General features: G+C 47.9%; 1 protein-coding gene across 6 annotated transcripts; it reads left to right on the top strand.

Moving 5' to 3' along the window:
* The first annotated feature begins 131 nt into the window (after window positions 1-131).
* On the top strand, window positions 132-15,249 carry CENPV (centromere protein V). 6 transcript variants are annotated; one of them, XR_006714724.1, is made up of 6 exons: window positions 132-603; window positions 3,274-3,372; window positions 4,685-4,754; window positions 8,210-8,327; window positions 8,616-8,867; window positions 11,381-11,489. XR_006714724.1 is itself a non-coding variant. In XM_045487501.1 (6 exons), exons 1-6 carry the CDS (start codon window positions 209-211, stop codon window positions 12,951-12,953), a joined length of 894 nt encoding a protein of 297 aa, XP_045343457.1. In that variant the 5' UTR covers window positions 139-208; the 3' UTR covers window positions 12,954-13,231. The 6 variants fall into 6 exon arrangements, 4 of the variants coding, with proteins under 4 accessions (XP_045343457.1, XP_045343458.1, XP_045343460.1 ...); XM_045487501.1 differs by lacking the exons at window positions 8,210-8,327; window positions 8,616-8,867 and adding exons at window positions 12,412-12,501; window positions 12,829-13,231 and having other exon boundaries at window positions 139-603; window positions 11,381-11,495; XM_045487502.1 differs by lacking the exons at window positions 8,210-8,327; window positions 8,616-8,867 and adding exons at window positions 12,412-12,483; window positions 12,829-13,231 and having other exon boundaries at window positions 139-603; window positions 11,381-11,495.
* The last annotated feature ends 4,116 nt before the right edge of the window (window positions 15,250-19,365 follow it).

Below are 19,365 nucleotides of genomic sequence, written 5' to 3' on the forward strand. Positions count from 1 at the left end.
GCGGGGGCTGTAACTTGCAGCCCCGGGTGCGGGGGGAGGGGTAAGGGGGGCAGCCAGGTGCCACCGGCCGGGGACCCGGCCGCGGGTGCAGCGCCCCCTGGGCGGGTCGGTTGGCTGGCAGACGGGGACGCGCGCGGGGCGGCACGGGGACGCGCGGGGCGGCGGGGACGCGCGGGCGGCGAGGCCTGCGCGCCTGGCTGCGGGAGCCATGCGGCGGGCGAGAAGCGGCGCGGCCGCCAAGCCACGCGTGCAGAAGCGGCCGGGAGCCTCCGGGGCCCCCGCGGCCGCCCCCTCGGCCCCCAGCGCCAGCCGCTCCCGGCGCTCCACGGGCCAGGCCGGGGGCGAGAGCAGGGCGGCGGCGAGGCAGCCGTCGGCGAAGCGGCGGCCGACGCAGTCGTCGCCGCGGGCCCAGGAGGCGGGCCCCGGGCAGCCGCCGCCGCCGGAGCTGCCTCTGCTCCCGCCGCCGCCGCCGCCGCCGCCCCCCCCCGCCTCGCCCGCTGCCTCGCTGCCCGACCTGGGCGACCAGCGGGAGCGCTGGGAGACGTTCCAGAAGCGACAGAGGCTCACCTTCGAGGGCGCCGCCAAGCTGCTGCTGGACACCTTGTGAGTGCGGCCGGGGCCGGGCGCGGGACCCGGCGCCACGCGGACGCCCTCAGCGCGAGAGCGGCTGCCGCGGGCCGGGGCAGGTTTTCGGCTCCGCGTCCTTTCCAGCACCGTGACCCACGCGTTCCCGGGTGCTAGCACCGGGCGCGTCTCTAAGTGGCGCGGCCGCGAGGCTTGGCTCGGGGCTGGCGTGCGGCCCTTGACGGGGCACTGCGTCCCGGAGCGTGAGAAGAGCCGCGCCGCGTCCTGGGACACAAAGGGTCTTTCCCGGGGATAGCCATCGTGCTCGGGACGTTGTTCCTCGTCTGGGCGCGCCGAGGGTGCGGAGGCCTTTCCCAGCGAGGAGACGATAAAGCCCACGACTTTGTGCTCCTACCCGGGTCGCTTTTTATATTTGCGCACGTGTTTTTGGAGAGAGGGGGGCAGGGAGAGGCCGGCGGGTGGGCAGAAAAGCTGGAATAGTTTGGAACCAACCCGGAGGCGAGATCCCGTTATTGTTCCCGGCGCTCCCTGGGAGGGAGCGGAGTGCGGGGGAGGGGGTATTGATCCGAGAGAAGCGCGCGCGAAGAGATGCTCGGCATCCGGGACGGCTTCGCGGGTACCTAAGCGGAGGGAGGGGGCCTCGATGCCCCTGGGTGGCTCGCTCTCCTTCGCGCTCCCCCAGCGTTGCTCCAGCGGGAGAAGAACCCCCAGGACCTGAGACGGATGGGCCAGGGGAGGATTTCAGAGAGTCGGTGGTGTTAGAAACCAGCTATGAACTCCGGCAGCAGCTGCCGGAGCATCTGGATCCCTACCCCGTAGGACAGTTGTGCTGCAGAGAACTATTTTAGCACCCTAATAATCTAGCTCCGTGTCCGTGATTTTGTGAATTACGAAGAGCAGTCAAAACCACAGGAAAAACCAGGCCGACCTAACAATTGCATAACAACCCGAGGGTTACGCCTTTTCTTGATCAAAAAATGTTCTTTTGTCCTTAATCCAGAAGAAAGTGGTTAGGGTGCGTCTTCTCGGAGGTGAAATATTTGGTTACCTGTGTGCTTCACTTTCTGATTTATCATCTTGGACTGCAGGCTGAACATTTTTTTTTTTTTTACATTCGTCATTAAACATTTTTGAGCCCCTATGATGTGCTGCCCATTGCTAGGTGTAAGGGCTATAAAGACCCCATGAAATGTAAAACTCAAATTTGTAGTAAATTTTTACTTTAAAACAAACTTGATAAGTGGTCAAGAAAATGATTTTAAAATGTTGATAACAGACAAGGGAGCTCATTTTGTTTTGTTTTTACCTATCAGATTGGTTTGAGTGCGTACACTTATTTTAAAAAACCAAAACTCACTAAATTAACTTACATGCAAAAAGAATGCATAACTCCGCACTGTTTTGTGAAAATATTATTGTGTAGAAAGAAGTCTGCAGGAATCTATTGCATATAGTTAACTGTGGATCGCTCCGGGTGTTAAGATTATAAGAGACTTTCTTTTTTAACATTATCAAATGTTGTAACGTTTTAATTTTTTTTTTTTACAATGAGCGTTATTTGTATGTGCAGAAAAGATTTTAAATACAAGTTCACTGATTCAACCTGTAAAGAAACGTGGAATAACCAAAAAAAATGCAAAATACTGCATGTTGTTTTTCCTGTAATTATTGCTCAAGCAGGGACAGTGAAAGGTTTTCTCATTGCTGAGAAGTGTTCAGCCCTTTTGGAGTGCAATTTGATGTTACTTATCAGGCTTAATAAAGTTCAGTTAAGGGCCTGGCTTATATAGGTTTTAAAAGGATTAAAAAAGCATGTCATAGGGGGCGCCTGGGTAACTCAGTTGGTTAAGTGTCTGACTCTTGGTTTCAGCTCAGGTCATGATCTCATGGTTGGTGGGTTCAAGCCCCACATGGGGCTCTGCTCTCACAGTATGGAGCCTGCTCAGAATTCTCTCTCTCACTGTCTCTCTGCCCTTCCCTCGCTCGTGTGCTCTCTCTCTCTCAAAATAAATAAATAAACTTAAAAAGAATGTAATGTGTACGTATAGCTCTGTAAAGAGTCCTGTATATGCAAGATACTGGTGGGGAATGTAGCAAACATTCCAGAATTCTTCTCAGAAGAAGCCTTTTCCCAACTATCAGATTCAGGTCCCCTCGTTTTATTTACTTTTTCCTAGCGGCTTGTACTACCACAGTCCCTTAAATACTACTTGGGTCATTTCTTTGATGGCTGCCTAAGGTTGCCAGGGCCAGGAGCCCTGTCTGCTGTATCTCACTGTTCTCTCCCGGGTGTCTAGCTCATTAAAAAAAAAAAAAAAAAAAAAAAATACAAATAAAAAAATCCAGGTAAGTCTTTGACATGTAAATACACATGTTTGAGTGGGTGGGACCAGGATCCTCCACCCAAGTCCCATGGTGCATATTATTGGAATGTTTTATTTTTGCGACCTAATAGAATATAAGAAATTTGTTAAACGAGAGGTCATCGAAAAGACCTTTATAAAAGGCCTTTCTTTTATAGCATTGCCAGTACTCCTCAAGAGAAGACTTTTGTCCCATCCTGCTTCCTTCTTCCAACAAGGAGAGAAAGAGAGAGAGAGAGAGAGAAAGCGAAAGCGTGAGCTGTGCATTAAGGTCCTGCCTGACTGTCCAGAACTCCTTATCTTTCTGATTTTTTGTTTCCCGTAGCGAATACCAGGGCCTGGTGAAACACACTGGAGGCTGCCACTGTGGGGCGGTTCGTTTTGAAGTTTGGGCCTCGGCGGACTTGCACATCTTTGACTGCAAGTGAGTTTTCTCTTCCCGAGTTGCTGGCGGGGACTTGAGAGTTAAAACATCATCTGGGGAGTCAGGGTACCGGGGAGACAGCGTTGGCCACCAGCTCATCGCTGATGGCCTCAGGTGATGGGTACGTAAGGGTTCCTTCTATTTTTTTTTCCCTTTTGTATATACTAGACGTTTTCGGTAATATATATTTTTTTAAACATGGGGGAAGCTAAAAATAACCGAGCCTGCTCTGTGAGAAAGAGAGAGAGAGAGAGCACACAAGCGAGCTCACTCCTACAGTACATTCCCCGGGTGACACAGAGCAGGGCCCTCCAGGCTTATGCCTCCCAGCATCACCCCTCAGACTGTACTGGTGGAGGGTTGACATGGAGCAGTTAGCTGGAGGTAGGTCAGGCTGGGCACGGAATGACAAGCCTTGGTTGGGCACAGTCCTCACAGGAGTCTAGAGGTGGGGGTAAGCGGGGGATACGAGTGGAGGCTGTGCACACCTGGCAGCTTCCATGGGCCAGGCCCTCGGGCTCTGTTCTGGATGAGGCAGATGGTCCCAGCAGGATTCACAGAGGGCCCGCTTTTAGCACCTTCCCAGGCCAGTTGTCAGAAAACAAAGGCACGACAGGCTGTGACTTCTGAACCAATAGTTAGCAGGCAACTAGTTGTTCAACAGGATCTGGTCCTTTTTTGCCCCCTCAACGGTGCAGTCCCTGAATCCCATAGGGATGACACATAAACACCACGGAATTACTCACATGGAGAACCGACCAGGCTACTAGCAGTGGAGTCCAGATTGGAGAAGCAGCACCGTGGGGACAATTTGTTAGAGGATTCTATATGAAGTTCGACCTTTTTCTCAAAGGCGGACGGAAAAGGGGGATTTAGATTTGATTCCGAAGATGGTCATTCCGAGGATTCATCCGACTCGGAGGCCAGGCTTTCTGTGATGGACAGATGAGGAAGCGGGAAACCCAAACCGCCTTGTCCGCTTTAGGTGTGGAGATCCCGGAGGCATAAGATGGTACCCATGCCTGACATTTGTTTTCTAAGTGTTTCTAGAATCGAGCAGTTCCCGTCACTGTAATAGGGTGTGTTGGGGGGGTGGTGTGGGAGGGTAGGCAGCAGGAATGTGGTCGTGACGGTCCGGTTTTCCGAGGGGTATGCAGCTTTGACCGTTGAGCCGAGACCCCCGGTGGCCCGTCCATCTGCGTGAGCTCCCCTTTCCCTGAACGGTGCTGACAGGGGCTTCACCTCTGGGGACATACTGGTGGGGGGGGGGGGGCTTGTTTCACAGTCTGGGAACTGCTCTTTTTTTTTGTAGCTGCAGCATTTGCAAGAAGAAACAGAATAGACACTTCATTGTCCCAGCTTCTCGCTTCAAGCTCCTGAAGGTTAGTGCTAAGAGCAGGTGGGAGGAGCCCCTGACTCCCGGCGGGTCCCCTGTGGAGTGCGAGACTCTGGGGAGCACAGCAGGATCTCTTCAGGGGGCCTTCATTTTCCTTGTCACCCCAGGTTTCACGTGTATTTCTACAAGGCTATATTATTTTCCCCCTTGAGATTTTGGATGAAGGTTTGATGTGACGGTAGAAACATTAAAAATAAAATCAAAAAATAAATACGGTTACCCAAATCCCATCAACCAAAGGTAACTACTGTTACATTTGGGTATATATCCTCGTGCATTATTTTCTATGTGGGTAAATACAACTAAATAACAATAATACTGTATATGTTATCAGAGTAGGATTTTATCTTTTTTTTTCTGTTGTATAACCAACTTTTATCATTTCCCCATGAAAAATATATGACTTAAAAACTTTGTTTAATGATGAATTAAAATTTCTGTTGAGGTATAGTTGATATATAACATTAGTTTTAGGGGTACATCATAATGATTCAATATTTGTATGTATTGCAAAATGGTCAGCACAGTCTAGTTAACATCTGTCACCGCCCATACAGAATATTTTTTTTCTTCTGGTGAGGACTTTTTTTTTTTTTTAATTTTTTTAATGTTTTATTTATTTTTGAGAGAGAGAGATAGAGCATGAGCAGGGGAGGGGCAGAGAGAGAGGGAGACACAGAATCCGAAGCAGGCTCCAGGCTCTGAGCCATCAGCACAGAGCCCGACGCGGGGCTCGAACTCACAAATGGTGAGATCATGACCTGAGCCGAAGTCGGATGCTTAACTGACTGAGCCACCCAGGTGCCCCATCTTGTGATGAGGACTTTTAAGATTTCTTCTCTTAGCAGCTTTCAAATACACAGCAGCAGCATCGTTAACTATAGTCACCATGCTGTGCGTTACATTTCCAGGCCTGTTTGTAACCAAAAGTTCGTAGCTTTTGATCTCCTTCGCCCATTTTGACCACCCACCCCCTTGCCTCTGCCAACCACCCGGCTGTTCTCTTAAGCTTAGTTTTTTGTTTTGTTTTTAAATTCTGCATGTAAATGGGATTATACAGTATCTGTCTTTCTCTGACTTATTTCAATTACCATAATTCCCTTAAGGTCCATCCATGCTGTCGCAAATGGCAAGATTTCATTCTTTTTATTTTATTTTATTTTTTTTTCAACGTTTATTTATTTTTGGGACAGAGAGAGACAGAGCATGAACGGGGGAGGGGCAGAGAGAGAGGGAGACACAGAATCGGAAACAGGCTCCAGGCTCTGAGCCATCAGCCCAGAGCCTGACGCGGGGCTCGAACTCACGGACCGCGAGATCGTGACCTGGCTGAAGCCGGACGCTTAACCGACTGCGCCACCCAGGCGCCCCAAGATTTCATTCTTTTTAATGGCTGAATAGTATTCCATCGTGTGTGTGTGTTTGTCTGTGTGTGTGTCTGTACATCGTACCTCTTTATCCATTCACTCATCAGCGGACGCTTAGGTTGTTTCCATATTTTGGCTATTGTAAATAATGCAGCAATAAACATTAAAATGGTGAATTTTATGGTGTGTGAATTATATCCCAGTTTTCAAAATCAAGTGCATTTCCAATACAAATAATGGACATTAAGAAACAAATTGAGACCATCATACCATTTGAAGTAATGCAAAGAAAGTTAAATACTTAGGTGTTCAGTTAACAAAATGCTTCCTTGATCTGTGTCCTGAATATCATAGAAGGTTGATGAAGTTATTGAGAAGAACTAGATAAGTGGACAGACACCATGTGTCTGTGGATGGCAACATAGTATTGATGTTCGTTCTCCCCACCCCGCCTGCCTATAGGTTTAATGCAATTTCTGTCAAAACCCCAGGAGGGCTTTTGCAGACATACGCAAGATTAACTATAAAATTTATTGGGAGGGGCGCCTGGGTGGCGCAGTCAGTTAAGCGTCCGACTTCAGCCAGGTCACGATCTCACGGTCCGTGAGTTCAAGCCCCACGTCAGGCTCTGGGCTGATGGCTCAGAGCCTGGAGCCTGTTTCCGATTCTGTGTCTCCCTCTCTCTCTGCCCCTCCCCCGTTCATGCTCTGTCTCTCTCTGTCCCAAAAATAAATAAACGTTGAAAAAAAAATTTTTTTTTAATTTATTGGGAAACACACAGGCCCTAAAATACCTAAAACAATGTCCACAGAGAACAGTGAAGTGGAACAAAGTAACTCCGCTTGCCACGAAGGCTTATTGTGTAGACGTAGTCATCAAGGTAGTGTTACATGGTCAGAGATGTGGATCAATAGAACGGAATAGAGGCTCAGAAGTAGACTCAGTGCCATATGCTCAAGTTATTTTTCAAAGTCACTGTTTCCTTGTCGATTTTCTGTCCCAAGTGATCTATCCGTTGACATAAGTGGGGGCGTGAAGGCCCCTCCTATGATTGTATTACCGTCCATTTCTTTATGTCTGAATAGTTGCTTGATGAATTTAGGTGCTTTCATGTTGGGTCCATAGATATTTACAATTATTTACACTCCGTTGGATCGTTCCCTTTATCATTTTGTAGTGTCTTTGTCTCTTTGTTTTAAAATTTTTCTTTTCTTAAATGTTTGTTTATGAGAGAGAGAGAGCGAGCATGAGCGGGGGAGGGGCAGAGAGAGAGAGGGAGACACAGAATCTGAAGCAGGCTCCTGGCAGAGCCCCACGTGGGGCTCAAACTCACAAACCTCGAGATCATGACCTGAGCTGAAGACGGACACTTAACCGACTGAGCCACCCAGGCGCGCCCCGTTTCTTTGTTTTAAAGTCTGTTTTTTCTGATGGAAGTCTTGCTACTCCAGCTTTCTTTTTGCTTCCATGTGCATGGTAAATGTTTTTTTTGTCCCTTCACTTTCCTTCTACATGTGTCCTTAGGTCTGAAGTGAGTCTCTTGTAGGCAGCATGTTGATGGATCTTGCTGATTTAAACACTTTTTAACTTTACTATTTTGGGGAACTCTTTTGTGCTGGGTGGAGGTTTTGAAAGGTACAAAAGTAGATCTTCCCTCCATTGTCCTTCAGCCCCTGAATCTCTCCCCCACCCAATCATTTCCTAATGTATTTATACTGCCATTCCTGGATTTGTAGCATGTTTTGTTATGTGAATGTACCATAAGCAGTTTCCTGTATTTGAACTTCTAGGTCGAGTGCAGTTTTCCCCCCAGTTACAAACAACACTGTGACGAACCTCCCCGTGTATAAATCTTTGGTAATTTAGCAATTCCTTTAGGATCAATTCTCTTAGAAATAAAATCTCTGGTCAAAGAATATAACCTTTTTAAAAAAGGCTTTGGCAGACCGGTGCTAATACGGGGTAGGATGGGGATTCAGTTGCTCCCTCGGTTCCCGTTGCCCCTCCTGTGGTCTGACAGACTTCTCTGTGCTTTGGTGTAATACTGTGTTTCCATGTCTGTCTCCTTTATTAGGGGCTCCCAAGTGCCACCTTTTGTCAGCTTCCGGTTTTGTGGGCGTGGCATCGAACAGGCCCTCAGGGTCTGGGAGGAAAACCTGAGTGAATGAATGAATGAGTGGTGGTCTTTCCTGGTTAGTGAGATTTTTAATCCCAGACGCTTGGGGCTTATTTGTCTCCTTTTCTTTGTTTGCCCCTTGATCCTTTGTGGGGGCGCCTGGGGGAGGAGGGGCACGCTGGGGCAGCACACTTCTCCGTCTTTCCCGTAAACCCGGAGAATGCTTCTCCTCGGAAGCCTGCTGGAGGCTGTGGCCCCAGTTCAGCTTCGTCCCTGAGCACCTGTGACAGATGGTTCCCGAAGGCGTCAGCAGGTACAGCCATTGGCTCTTGGGTCTTGGGATTGATACTTTTTTCCTCCTTAGGCCTGCTGCTCGCTGCATTTTCCTGGTGCCCTAGAGCAACATACTCAGCCCCAGCCTGTGGAAGGAGTGATTTTCTGTTTGTTTGATTTTTAATTAAGTGCAAAACCTCTTCATTCAACAAGTATTTCTGGGACACCCCGCATGGCCCAGCACCGACCCACTGAAACCCAGCGGCCAACTCGACAGACAAGGCCCTTGTTCTCTTAGTTTATGCGTTTCAGGTGGGCAGACAGATAAATAAGAAAAAGTCCAGTAAAGCCCTGTGGAAAGTTAAAATAGAGCAATGTGATAGAAGGTTGCTGGGTGGCTAGTGTAGATCGCTTAGGGAAGGTCTGGCTGGGGTTTACATGGCGAAGACGTGTGGGGGCCGGGGCTGGAAGAGTGTCCCAGGCAAAGGGAATGCTTGTCGCAGAGGGGCACGTGCTTGGCACGTCTAAGGAGCCGAACAGCGGCCAGACAGGTGCTCTGTGGGGTGCAGGTGAAGGAGCGGACCCAGATGGGATCAGGGACAGAAACGGGACCAGACAAGGAGACACTGTGAAGGCCGTGGAGGGTTTCGAGCAGGGTGGTGACAAGGCCCGCTTGGACGATTTCAAAGCTCGCTTTGGCTGCTGTGTGGGGAATGGATTGTGAGGGGGTGAGCACGGAGACAGGGAGGCAGCTAGGAGGTTGCTGGGGGGGGGGGGCAAGGGAGAGGTGAAGGGAGCTTGGGTTGGGGTGGTAGTCATGGCGACACAAGGAAAACAGATATTTGGGGTTTATTTCCGAGCGGTGGCTCTCAAGCTTCAGTGCGTGCAGGGTCAGCCAGAGGGCGTGTTAAAGGAGATCGCCGGGCCCCAGTCCTCACGCGTAGGGCTGGGAGGGGAGGCCCAAGAATTGACCTTTCTTGCGCGTTCGCTGGTGACGGTGATGCCGCCGGCCCTGGGACCACACTCGGAGAGCCAACGCTTCAGGGGAAGGGTGAATGGGGTTAGACAAAGGGTGGACGTGGTGAAGGGGGAAAGAGGCATCCGAGTCACATCCACGCTGTGGGGCCCGAGCAGCAGCGCGGCGATGGCGAGGCCAGCTCCCGGGGGAGGAGCAGGCGTGCGAGAGCGCTGGCCGCGGGGGTTCTTTCTCGGAAAAGTCCAACTGAGGACGGGGTGGGCGTTCACCGAGACGGAGATGGAAGTGGGCAGCTGGGTGCGCCGGTCTGGAGTTGACAGCGAGCGGAGTTGCCGCTGCTGAAGCATTGAACTGTGAGACTGAGTCTCAGACACTCAGATGCTTGGGCGGAGGGGCCTGAGAAGGATGGCCACCGGGACGGAGGAAAGTCGGTCGAGTGTGGTGTCCTCAGACAACCGGTTTCACAACGGAAAGACTGGTACCGGGAGGTCAGGTTAATAAGAGGAGCACGTTGGGAGGGGGGGCGCCTGGGCGGCTCAGTGGGTTAAGCGGCCGACTCTTGGTTTCAGCTCGGGCCATGATCTCATGGTTCGTGGGTTCGAGCCCCGCGTCGGGCTCTGTGCTGACGGCTCGGAGCCCGGAGCCTGCTTCGGATTCTGTATCTCCCTCTCTCTCTCTGCCCCTCCCGTGCTTGTGCTCTGTCTGGCTCTGTATCTCTCTCTCAAAAATAAACATTAAAAGAAAAAAACAGAAATGGTCCAATAAATACATACATACACAAACAAATAGGGTAATAAAATGGGAATGGTAATCTACTACACAAGTTATTTCATACCTCGTTTCTCAATTAATGTTCAACCTTGGAGTTTGTTCCATGTTAGTGTTGGGAAGTAGAACTGTCTCACTCTTTGTAAAAGTTGCAGTGTCCCCGTTTCATGGGTGTCCATCATTGCTGTGACCAGTGTTCTGTTGACGGCCGTTTTCCATTTTTCCAATTATCTGTAGCCTTGTTTGCAACAGTGCTGTAGTATCTGCGTACGTACCGTTGGATGGACGTGGAATTTTGATGGCAGGATAAAGTTCTAGAAGTGGAATTTCTGTGCTAAAGGAGGTGTTTTTCAATTTTGGTAGATGTTGCCAAATTTTAGCAATTTACGTCCCCATGGCTGGTATTTGAGAGCGCGTGTACCAAGTTAACCAACTTTTATTTTGGCCCACCTGCCAGTGAAAAAAATAACCTTGCGGTTTATGAGCGCGAATATCATTTCATAGGTGGTAGAGTGATTTGCTTTCCCTTTTCTCTATTTGCCCGGTTTCGTGTCCTTCTGCCCAGTTTCCCGTTTGTATTATCCATTAAGGAAATTAGCCCTTTGACTGTGATGTCTGGCAAATATTCTTTTCCTAGTTTGTCCTTAGTAGATGAACTCCATTTAGATCAACACTTGTCTTAAGATCTCGAGCAGTGCTGTTTGGGGACAGGGAGAGCCAGTCTCTGGGGTGAGCCTTTTAGGCCTGGAAGGCAGGCATTTTCTCCTCCTGACATTGACGGGACGTGCTGTCTTGCCGTGGATCCGGGACCGCTTGAGGCTGAGTTGTTCGGCAACGCACTTGACAAAGAGAAGCCGTGAGCTGCCACGCTTAGGGCCGACGTGTCTCTGGGCGGCGTAGGTGGGCCCTTGTCCCGGAGCCACCTCCAGTCTCTGTGGGAGATTGGACATGTCCTCATAATCCTGAAAGCCCTACAAAAGGGCTTCCCCCCCTCGTTGAGCCTTTTAAAAGATTTAATTTTTTTTTGATGACCAAAAAAACCAAAAAAAAACCAAAAAAACAAAACACCTCTTTGTAAAAGGAGAACATCTATTTTGCCTGTTCTTGCTTAGGGAGCAGAGAGTATAACCACATACACGTTCAACACGCACAAGGCGCAGCACACGTTTTGTAAGAGATGCGGCGTTCAGAGCTTTTACACTCCCCGCTCGAACCCTGGAGGCTTCGGTAAGTGAAGGGAATGGGCCGCCAGCGCAGGGCGGGGGTGGGGGTAGGAGGACACGGAGACGCACCGTGTGGCTGCTCCAGGTCAACGCTGGCCTATTTGGCTTGCCTCTTGCTTGGCTGGGCCCTTCCACACGCGTCTTATGGAAGAACAGGGCTCTTTCAGCCAAGGTTCTTTTTTTTTTTTTTTTCTCAAATGATGGCCTAGAAGGTTGGGTCTGGTCGTTCGCCCAGAAACCTTCCTGGGCCGGCTCTGCCAGACCTGCATGTCGCTGGGGCTGACATTAAAGGGTGGACAGAGAAGAGGAGACGGGCCAGGGTTGGGGCCGGGGTGGGGGTGGGTAGGGGAGGGAATTTTAACACCCGTGATGGTTAAGTGAAGTTAAGTTAAGTGAGTGAAGGAGGCAAGAATGAGGAGGATTGATAATGCCATTTAAAAAATTACTCCGTTTGGGGAGCCTGGGTGGCTCAGTTGGTTAAACGTCGGACTCCGGCTCTGTCTGTGAGTTCAAGCCCCACGTCGGGCTCTGTGCTGACAGCTCGGAGCCTGGAGCCTGCTTCGGATTCTGTGTCTCCCTCCCTGCCCTTCCCCCACTCAACGTTTTGTCTTCTATCTCTCAAAAATAAATAAAAATGTTAAAAAATTAAAATACTCCGTTTGTTTCAAACACACACAGCAGAATCCCCAAGCCCCTCTTCAGGTGCAGTTAGGGTCTGAGGAGAGGAAGCAAGCTTGGGACACTTGTTCAGGATGACAGCAAATGCAGTGTGAGTTGAGTGGGAAGCAGCAGGTGTTCCCTGGGATCTGGTGCCCTCCAGAGCTGTGGTGGGGCCGCTGTGACCGTGGCGGTTTTGTGCCTTATGGTTGGGGGCGGGGCGTGACAGCACCCTTGTCCTCCCCGCCCCATTTGTTCAGCACCTCCCATTTGTTCCTCATCTGTCCCGTGGGGAGGCCTTCCTGCCTGCCTTACTCAAGAAAGGCTTTCGGAAGGTATAAGATCCTATGAAGGTGGGCAGGTGTTTAATGCTTAGGAAGTTGTATCTAAACCCTGGAAGAGGCCTGTGGATTCTTCAGGCTGCCAGTCAGATGGTTCTAGGCTTGAATCTTTGTACTCTCGGCGTGGCACTGAATGGTATCCAACCTTGGCATCCCTGGTTTAGGAAGTCTGGTCCCCATCTGAGAGGTGAGGAGAGCAAAGCTTTACCAGCGTGTCGCTGTTGATACACGGATCGGCAGTACGGTGACGCTTGTGGGTGTGGGTCTGTCCAAGAGCCAGCACAGTACCTGCTGTCATTCACACCTGGGACCTTGCTTTTTCTGTGTCACCTCCCCTAGGAATCGCCCCCCATTGCCTAGATGAGGGCACCGTGCGGAGTGTGGTCATTGAGGAATTCAATGGCACCGATTGGGAAAAGGCCATGAAGGAGCACAAGACCATCAAGAACATGTCTAAAGAGTGAGCTCCTGCTTCGCCCTTCCTGAAAAGGAGGAACGATGGGGGCCAGCGGCTTTGCTGTCCCCGCTGCACCTCGGTGGTGCTCGTGAATGTGGCTGACTGGGGCCACCGGCTCCGTTGGCCAGCGGCCATCTGGATGTTCGCAGTTCGCTCCAGCTACCAGTTTCTTTAGGCAGCTCTTTGTCCTTCCTCAGCCCAGATTTTGATGTAGGCTAGTTGGTATCCTTTCTCTTCTCAACTTTTGTGTGATCTTTTAGAAAAATAAATATTTTTAACATGAAAGCAGTTGCCGCGGTTTATCATTGTCTTTGCACTTTGATTTTGCTTCTGAGGCCAGTCATTTAATAGCTGATTGATTGATTGATTGATTGATTATTTTAGAAGGGGGGAGGGGCAGAAGGAGAGAGAGAATCTTTTTTTTTTTTCCTTAACTTTATTTATTTATTTGAGAGAGACAGCACAAATGGGGAAGGGGCAGAGAGAGGGGGAGAGAGAGAGAATCCCAAGCAGGCTCCACCCTGCCAGTGCTGAGTGTGATGGGCTCAAACTCATGAAACCACAAGATCATGACCTGAGCTGAAACCAAGAGTTGAATGCTCAACCAACTGAGCCACTGAGGCACCCCTGATTTCTTTTTTTTTTTTTTAATTGGGGTAAAATACCCATAACATGAAATCGACCATCTTAATCATTTTCAAGTGTCCAGTTTAGCAGTGTTAAGTCCATTCACGTTGTTGTGCAACCAATTTCCAGAACTTTTCATCTGGCAAAACTGAATCTCTGTACACATTAAAGAACAACTTTGAGTCTCTCTCTATATATGTATGTGTTTGTGTATACACATATATATACATATATATATACACACACACACACATATATATATTACTGTTTATTTACAACTTTTTAAAATGTTTATTTATTTCTGAGAGAGAGAGAGACCATGCGAGCGGGGTAGGGGCAGAAAGAGAGGGAGACACAGAATCCAAAGCAGGCTCCAGGCTCTGAGTTGTCAGCACAGAGCCTGACATGGGGCTTGAACTCACGAGCTGTGAGATCATGACCTGAGCTGAAACCGGATGCCCAACCGAGTGAGCCACCCAGGTGCCCCTATTTACAATTTCTTAAATGCTTATGTTTGAAAGAGAGCATGAGTGGGGTGGGGGGCAGAGATAGAGGGGGACAAAGGATCTGAAGCAGTCTCTGTCCTGACAGCACAGAGCTCAGTGTGGGGCTCAAACTCACAAACTGTGAGATATGACCTGAGCCAAAGTCGGACGCTTAACTGACTGAGCCACCCAGGCACCCTGAGTCTGTTTTTTTTTTTTAAATGTTTATTTATTATTGAGAGACAGACACAGAGCGTGAGCAGGGGAGGGGTAGAGACACGGGGAGACACAGAATCCGAAGTAGGCTCCAGGCTCCGAGCTGTCAGCACAGAGCCCGACGCGGGGCTCGAACTCACAAACTACAAGATCATGACCTGAGCCAGAGTCGGTCACTTAACCAACTAAGCCACCCAGGCGCCCCAATTGAGTCTGTATTTTTAAATGAAGCAACATTTAGGAAGGTAGAATGGAAAAGTAACTGTGTGAACAGAGATAGGGACCCAGAGTAAAGCCAGACTGGATTGGAGGCTTCCGATGGGAGGAAGTAACAGAAGGAATCAGAAAAACATGTTGGAAGCCAGCCTGTGGAAGTGTTGGATATTAAGCTCAGGAATTTGGCCTTTATTTTATTGTCATTGGGAACCCCCAAACAGCTTTGAACAGGATGAGTAATGCCTGGCCCGTTACGGAGTCTCTTGACTGGTTCCCCTGTCCCCCGACCCACCTCGCTTCGCATTGCTGCTTGTTGTAATCAGGTCAACTTTCCTAGAGCATTCCTTTCGTTACCGAATCCTGAGTATATTCATAACGGCACATGCTTAATGGACATTTGCTCTTTGTCTAGGGAGATTAATCATGAAGTGACTCGTGAGGGAGACTAGACCGGGAGAAGGAACAGGGAGAGGAAATGCAGAGGGACTGGTGTTCCGTAGGCTCACCACCTCTTCCAGGCTGGCGGACAGCATGTTCACTGTAAGGCTGGAAGGCGCTGGTAAGAAATTACACAGGTAAAAACATGAGTGCCTGATCTACCCTTCCTATTGCAATGTTATATAGAAACATAATTCTGTGTATCCTCCAAAACATCAGTGGTGCCACACTGTACCTTTTCTGCAGCTTGCATTTTTAAGCATATCTTGACCTCTTCGTATCAATATACATATCCTCATTATTGACTGTGACATAGAATTGCACAGAAGGGGGGCGCCTGGGTGGCTCAGTGGGTTAAGCATCTGACTTCGGCTCAGGTCATGATCTCGCGGTCCGTGAGTTCGAGCCCCGCGTCGGGGTCTGTGCTGACAGCTCAGAGCCTGAAACCTGCTTCAGATTCTGTGTCTCTCTCTCCCACTCACACTCTGTCTCTCTCTCTCTCTCTGTCTCTCAAAAATTAAAAAAACATCAAAAATATTAATAGTAAAAAGAATTGCACAGAATGGATATTGTTTATTTAACCTTTTTTTTTTTTTCATGGAAAGTTGGGTTTTCCGCTTTTCCTTTTGGTGAGTATTGGCAATAAACATCCTTTTCCATGCATCTTTCTATATTTGTGTATTTGAGGATCTTTGTTGTCTATGTTCTGCGTTCAATAGAGGAAGGAAATGGTTCTAGAGACTGCAAGAACTTGCCAAAGTCAGACTCAACTGGCTGTAGTCAGTGGATATCCAAGTGATGAGATTCTCAGATTCTTTTTTTTTTTTTTTTCTTTCCTGAAATCAACCTTCACTTTCACGCTGGAGGCACAAGGGCCGGTGCTTGCTTTTGTGACTGATGGGAAGCTCGAGGCTGGTTCCCCCATCACCCCTCCTGGGGCGGGAAGAGGGCCCATGCCACAGGACACTGCCGTTGCCCCAGTCCTAGGCTAACATACGGGTTCTGAGAGAGCACGCTTTTGATGTTTCCTGGCATTTCCTTCTGGGTGATGGTGCCACCATAGGACCGCCTACACCGCCTTGACCCGAGTCGATGGGGAATGTCACACTTGAGTCTTTTGAGTTCCTAGGCTCCGATTCGCTCTTTGCAGATCACTAGAATTCTTTCCTTTATGACCTTGCCTCTTCCAAACGCCTCAGACCTTTTCCCACGTGCACTTAATTAGATCACATGTTGTTCAGCTTTTAATTACTGTCGACTCCACTTCCGTGTGGATTTTTCTTATAATATCAGCATGGGACGGGAGCCCCACTGGCAGGGGTGAGAACGGCACGGGGGGTACACGCAGGATTCGGCCTTGACCGTGAGCAAGACCAGGACCTCTGATCAAACTAGAGCTCTGTTTTTGTTCCCCAGCCTCTTGTGGTCCCAAGAACATAAACATTCTCTAGTTCTGGTGACTGTTCCATCCCGTTCTGTCTGTCTCTCCATGAGGTTTGACACAAGGGTCACTTTTCACAGAATTCACTGGCCTTACGCCCTGATGCTTTTTTACCACCAACAGACGAGATAGGTGGTCTCCAGGGTAAGGTAAGTACCCTCCAGAAAATACTCTGTTGGTATGTGGGAAGAAAATGTTGGGATTTTAACGTATCCTTTTAAAATTTATTTTCTGTGGATGTTTTAGAATATATATATTAGCACTCAAACATACATTATGTTATTATTAAGGGGTGCCTCGGTGGCTCAGTCGGTGAGCATCTGATTCTTTGGCTCAGGTCATGATCTCAGGGTCATGGGCTGGAGCCCCCATCAAGCTCTGTCCTGGGCATGGGGCCAAGAATCCATGTTTTGGATTCTTTCTCTTCCTCTGCCCGTCTCCCTCATTCACGCATACTCTCTCTCATATATATATATATATTTTTTTTTCACCTGAATATATATGTATATATATGGTTGAAAAATCATAGTTAGGAGATCACTGCTGTATTTCCCCCTGATCAGCGCTACTTATCAAACATCTATCTATCCATGGTTGTAGCAGTTTCTATTTCTTTTATTTTTTTTTTTAAGTTTATTTATTTACTTTGAGAGAGACAGAGACAGCATGGGGTGGGGGCGGAGGAGCAGAGAGGAAGGGGGAGAGAGAATCCCAAGCAGGCTCCACACTGCCAGTGCAGAGCCTGACCTGTGAGAGCCCCTGCCATGCAAGATCACGACCTGAGCAGAAACCAAGAGTCAAATTCTTAACCGACCGAGCCCCACAGGTGCCTCCCAGTTTCTAGTTCTTGAGAATAAATGCATACACATGGAATTGCAGAGTCCAGGGATACGTACATATGCAAGTTTTTTGATATATCGATTTCCAGAAGGTTCCACCATCTTGTGTTTCCTCCAGCAGCATATATGTGTTCATACCCTCACCTACAGAACACTAGGCGTTATTATTTATAGAAATCTTTGCAAATTAGATACATGAAAAGTGACATTTTCTTTTAATTTTTATTTCTTGGGGCACCTTCAGCTCAGGTCATGGTCTCACAGCTTGTGGATTCGAGCCCCGCATTGGGCTCTGAGCTGACAGCTCAGAGCCTGGAGCCTGCTTCGGATTCTGTGTCTCCCTCTCCCTCTGCCCCTCCCCTGCTCACGCTCTGTCTCTCTCTTTCTCAAAAATAAATAAACATTAAAAAAATTAATGTATTTATTATTACTGTGATTTATTTTTTTCCCATTTATTGTGTGTGTGAAAGAGGGAGAGAAAGAAATACCTATTCATGTCATCTGCAGTCTTCATCTTCCTCACTGGAAACCCCTCCCACCCTATTCCAATCAGCACCTTCAGTGAAAAATGGATTTTCATTCTTGCTTTAATTTGCATGCTCTGGCTACTGCTTAGGCTAAAGAGTTGTTTATTGGCCATTTGGATTTGCCTGCTAATAACATTTAAAACTTTTTTGTTGTGGGGGCGCCTGGGTGCTCAGTTGGTTAAGCGTCAAGCTCTTGATTTCAGTTCAGTTTATGATCTCATGATTTGTGAGATCGAGCCATGTGTTGGGCTCTGTGCTGACAGCTGCAGAGCCTGATTAAGATTCTCTCTCTCTCTGCCCCTCCCCCATGCTCTCTCGCTCTCTCTCAAAAATAAATAAATAAATATTAAAAATAAATACATAAAATTCTTGTTGTGAAATATCTGTCTTTTCCTTTAGATAGTTTCCAGCCTGGCTTGGTAAAGAACTGCCCTGCTCCAAGGTATATGTGCATTTAGTCTCCCAAATTTCCCAAATGATATGTATATATATGATATGATACATATGATATATATATATAGATAGATATAGATATAGATGTAGATAATTTTTTTTTTGAGCGAGAGAGAGGGAGAGAGAACAGAGGCACAGAGAAAGAAAGAGAATTCCAAGCAAGCCCCACGCCCAGTGCCCAGCACGGAGCATAGTGTGGGGCTCAACCATGACCCTATGATCATGACCTGAGCCGAAATCGGGTTGGATGCTGAACCGACTGAGCCATGCAGGTGCTCTCTATAAACAACATTGTTTCGATTTTTGCATGTAAATCTATAATTCATCTAGAATATATTTTTGTATTTGGTATAAGGTAGGGAGCTTTCATTTTCTTCCAAATGCCTGACCAACCATACACATTTATAAAATCCTTTCTCGCTGAATTAAAATGTCAACATCATAGAGTGATTCTCATATAATTTGGATCTATGTCCAGATTTTTTCTTCTGTTCAACATTGGTTTACTCCTTCACCTCTGTTTTGATTGCGGTGGGTTTATATGTTTTAGTATATAGAAATGCAGGTCTCATATTTCTGTCCCTTTTAATATTTATATTTTGGCTATCCTTGGACATTTTTGCGTCTAATATACTTTTCAGATAATTTTGTTGAGGCCCAGAGAGAACCCAGTAAGATTCTGACTGCAACTATATTAACTTTTTATATTAACTTTGTAAGAAGGGAATTTATACATATGTATATAACATGTAAACATATAGATTTCTAAATTAAAACTTACATGTACTACATATGTTTGGTGTCCAATTTATTTATTCACTTTGTACAGAGTTTTGTATCCGTTTATCGGGGAATGTGGTACAGCTCCCTGTTTATTCAGGTCCTGCAGTAAACTTGTTTTAACTTTTTAAAACTGTATATTCGATAGAAAAGCAGAAAGCACTAAAATCTGGTTAAAATATGAATGATTTAATTTTGTTTTTTTTTAGTTTATTTATTTTGAAAGAGAGAGAGCGGGGGAGAGGCAGAGAGAGTCCAAGCAGGCTCCTGAGCCTGACGTGGAGCTTGATCCCGTGAACCGTGAGATCACGACCTGAGCCGAAACCAAGAGTCTGACGCTCAACCAACTGAGCCACCCAGGCGCCACTATGAATAAGATTTCTACTCTAGCATTTTG

This window comes from Leopardus geoffroyi, chromosome E1 (assembly GCF_018350155.1).
Source record: "Leopardus geoffroyi isolate Oge1 chromosome E1, O.geoffroyi_Oge1_pat1.0, whole genome shotgun sequence".
In the NCBI taxonomy this organism is placed as follows: Eukaryota; Metazoa; Chordata; class Mammalia; order Carnivora; family Felidae; genus Leopardus; species Leopardus geoffroyi.

Bases quoted from the DNA above. Each gene is read 5' to 3' on its own strand.
- CENPV (XM_045487501.1), top strand. From the start codon at position 209: ATGCGGCGGGCGAGAAGCGGCGCGGCCGCCAAGCCACGCGTGCAGAAG. The intron at 3,373-4,684 runs GTGAGTTTTCTC...TTTTTTTTGTAG, and splicing joins TTGCACATCTTTGACTGCAA to CTGCAGCATTTGCAAGAAGA. The intron at 12,502-12,828 runs GTGGGCAGGTGT...CACCTCCCCTAG, and splicing joins AGGTATAAGATCCTATGAAG to GAATCGCCCCCCATTGCCTA.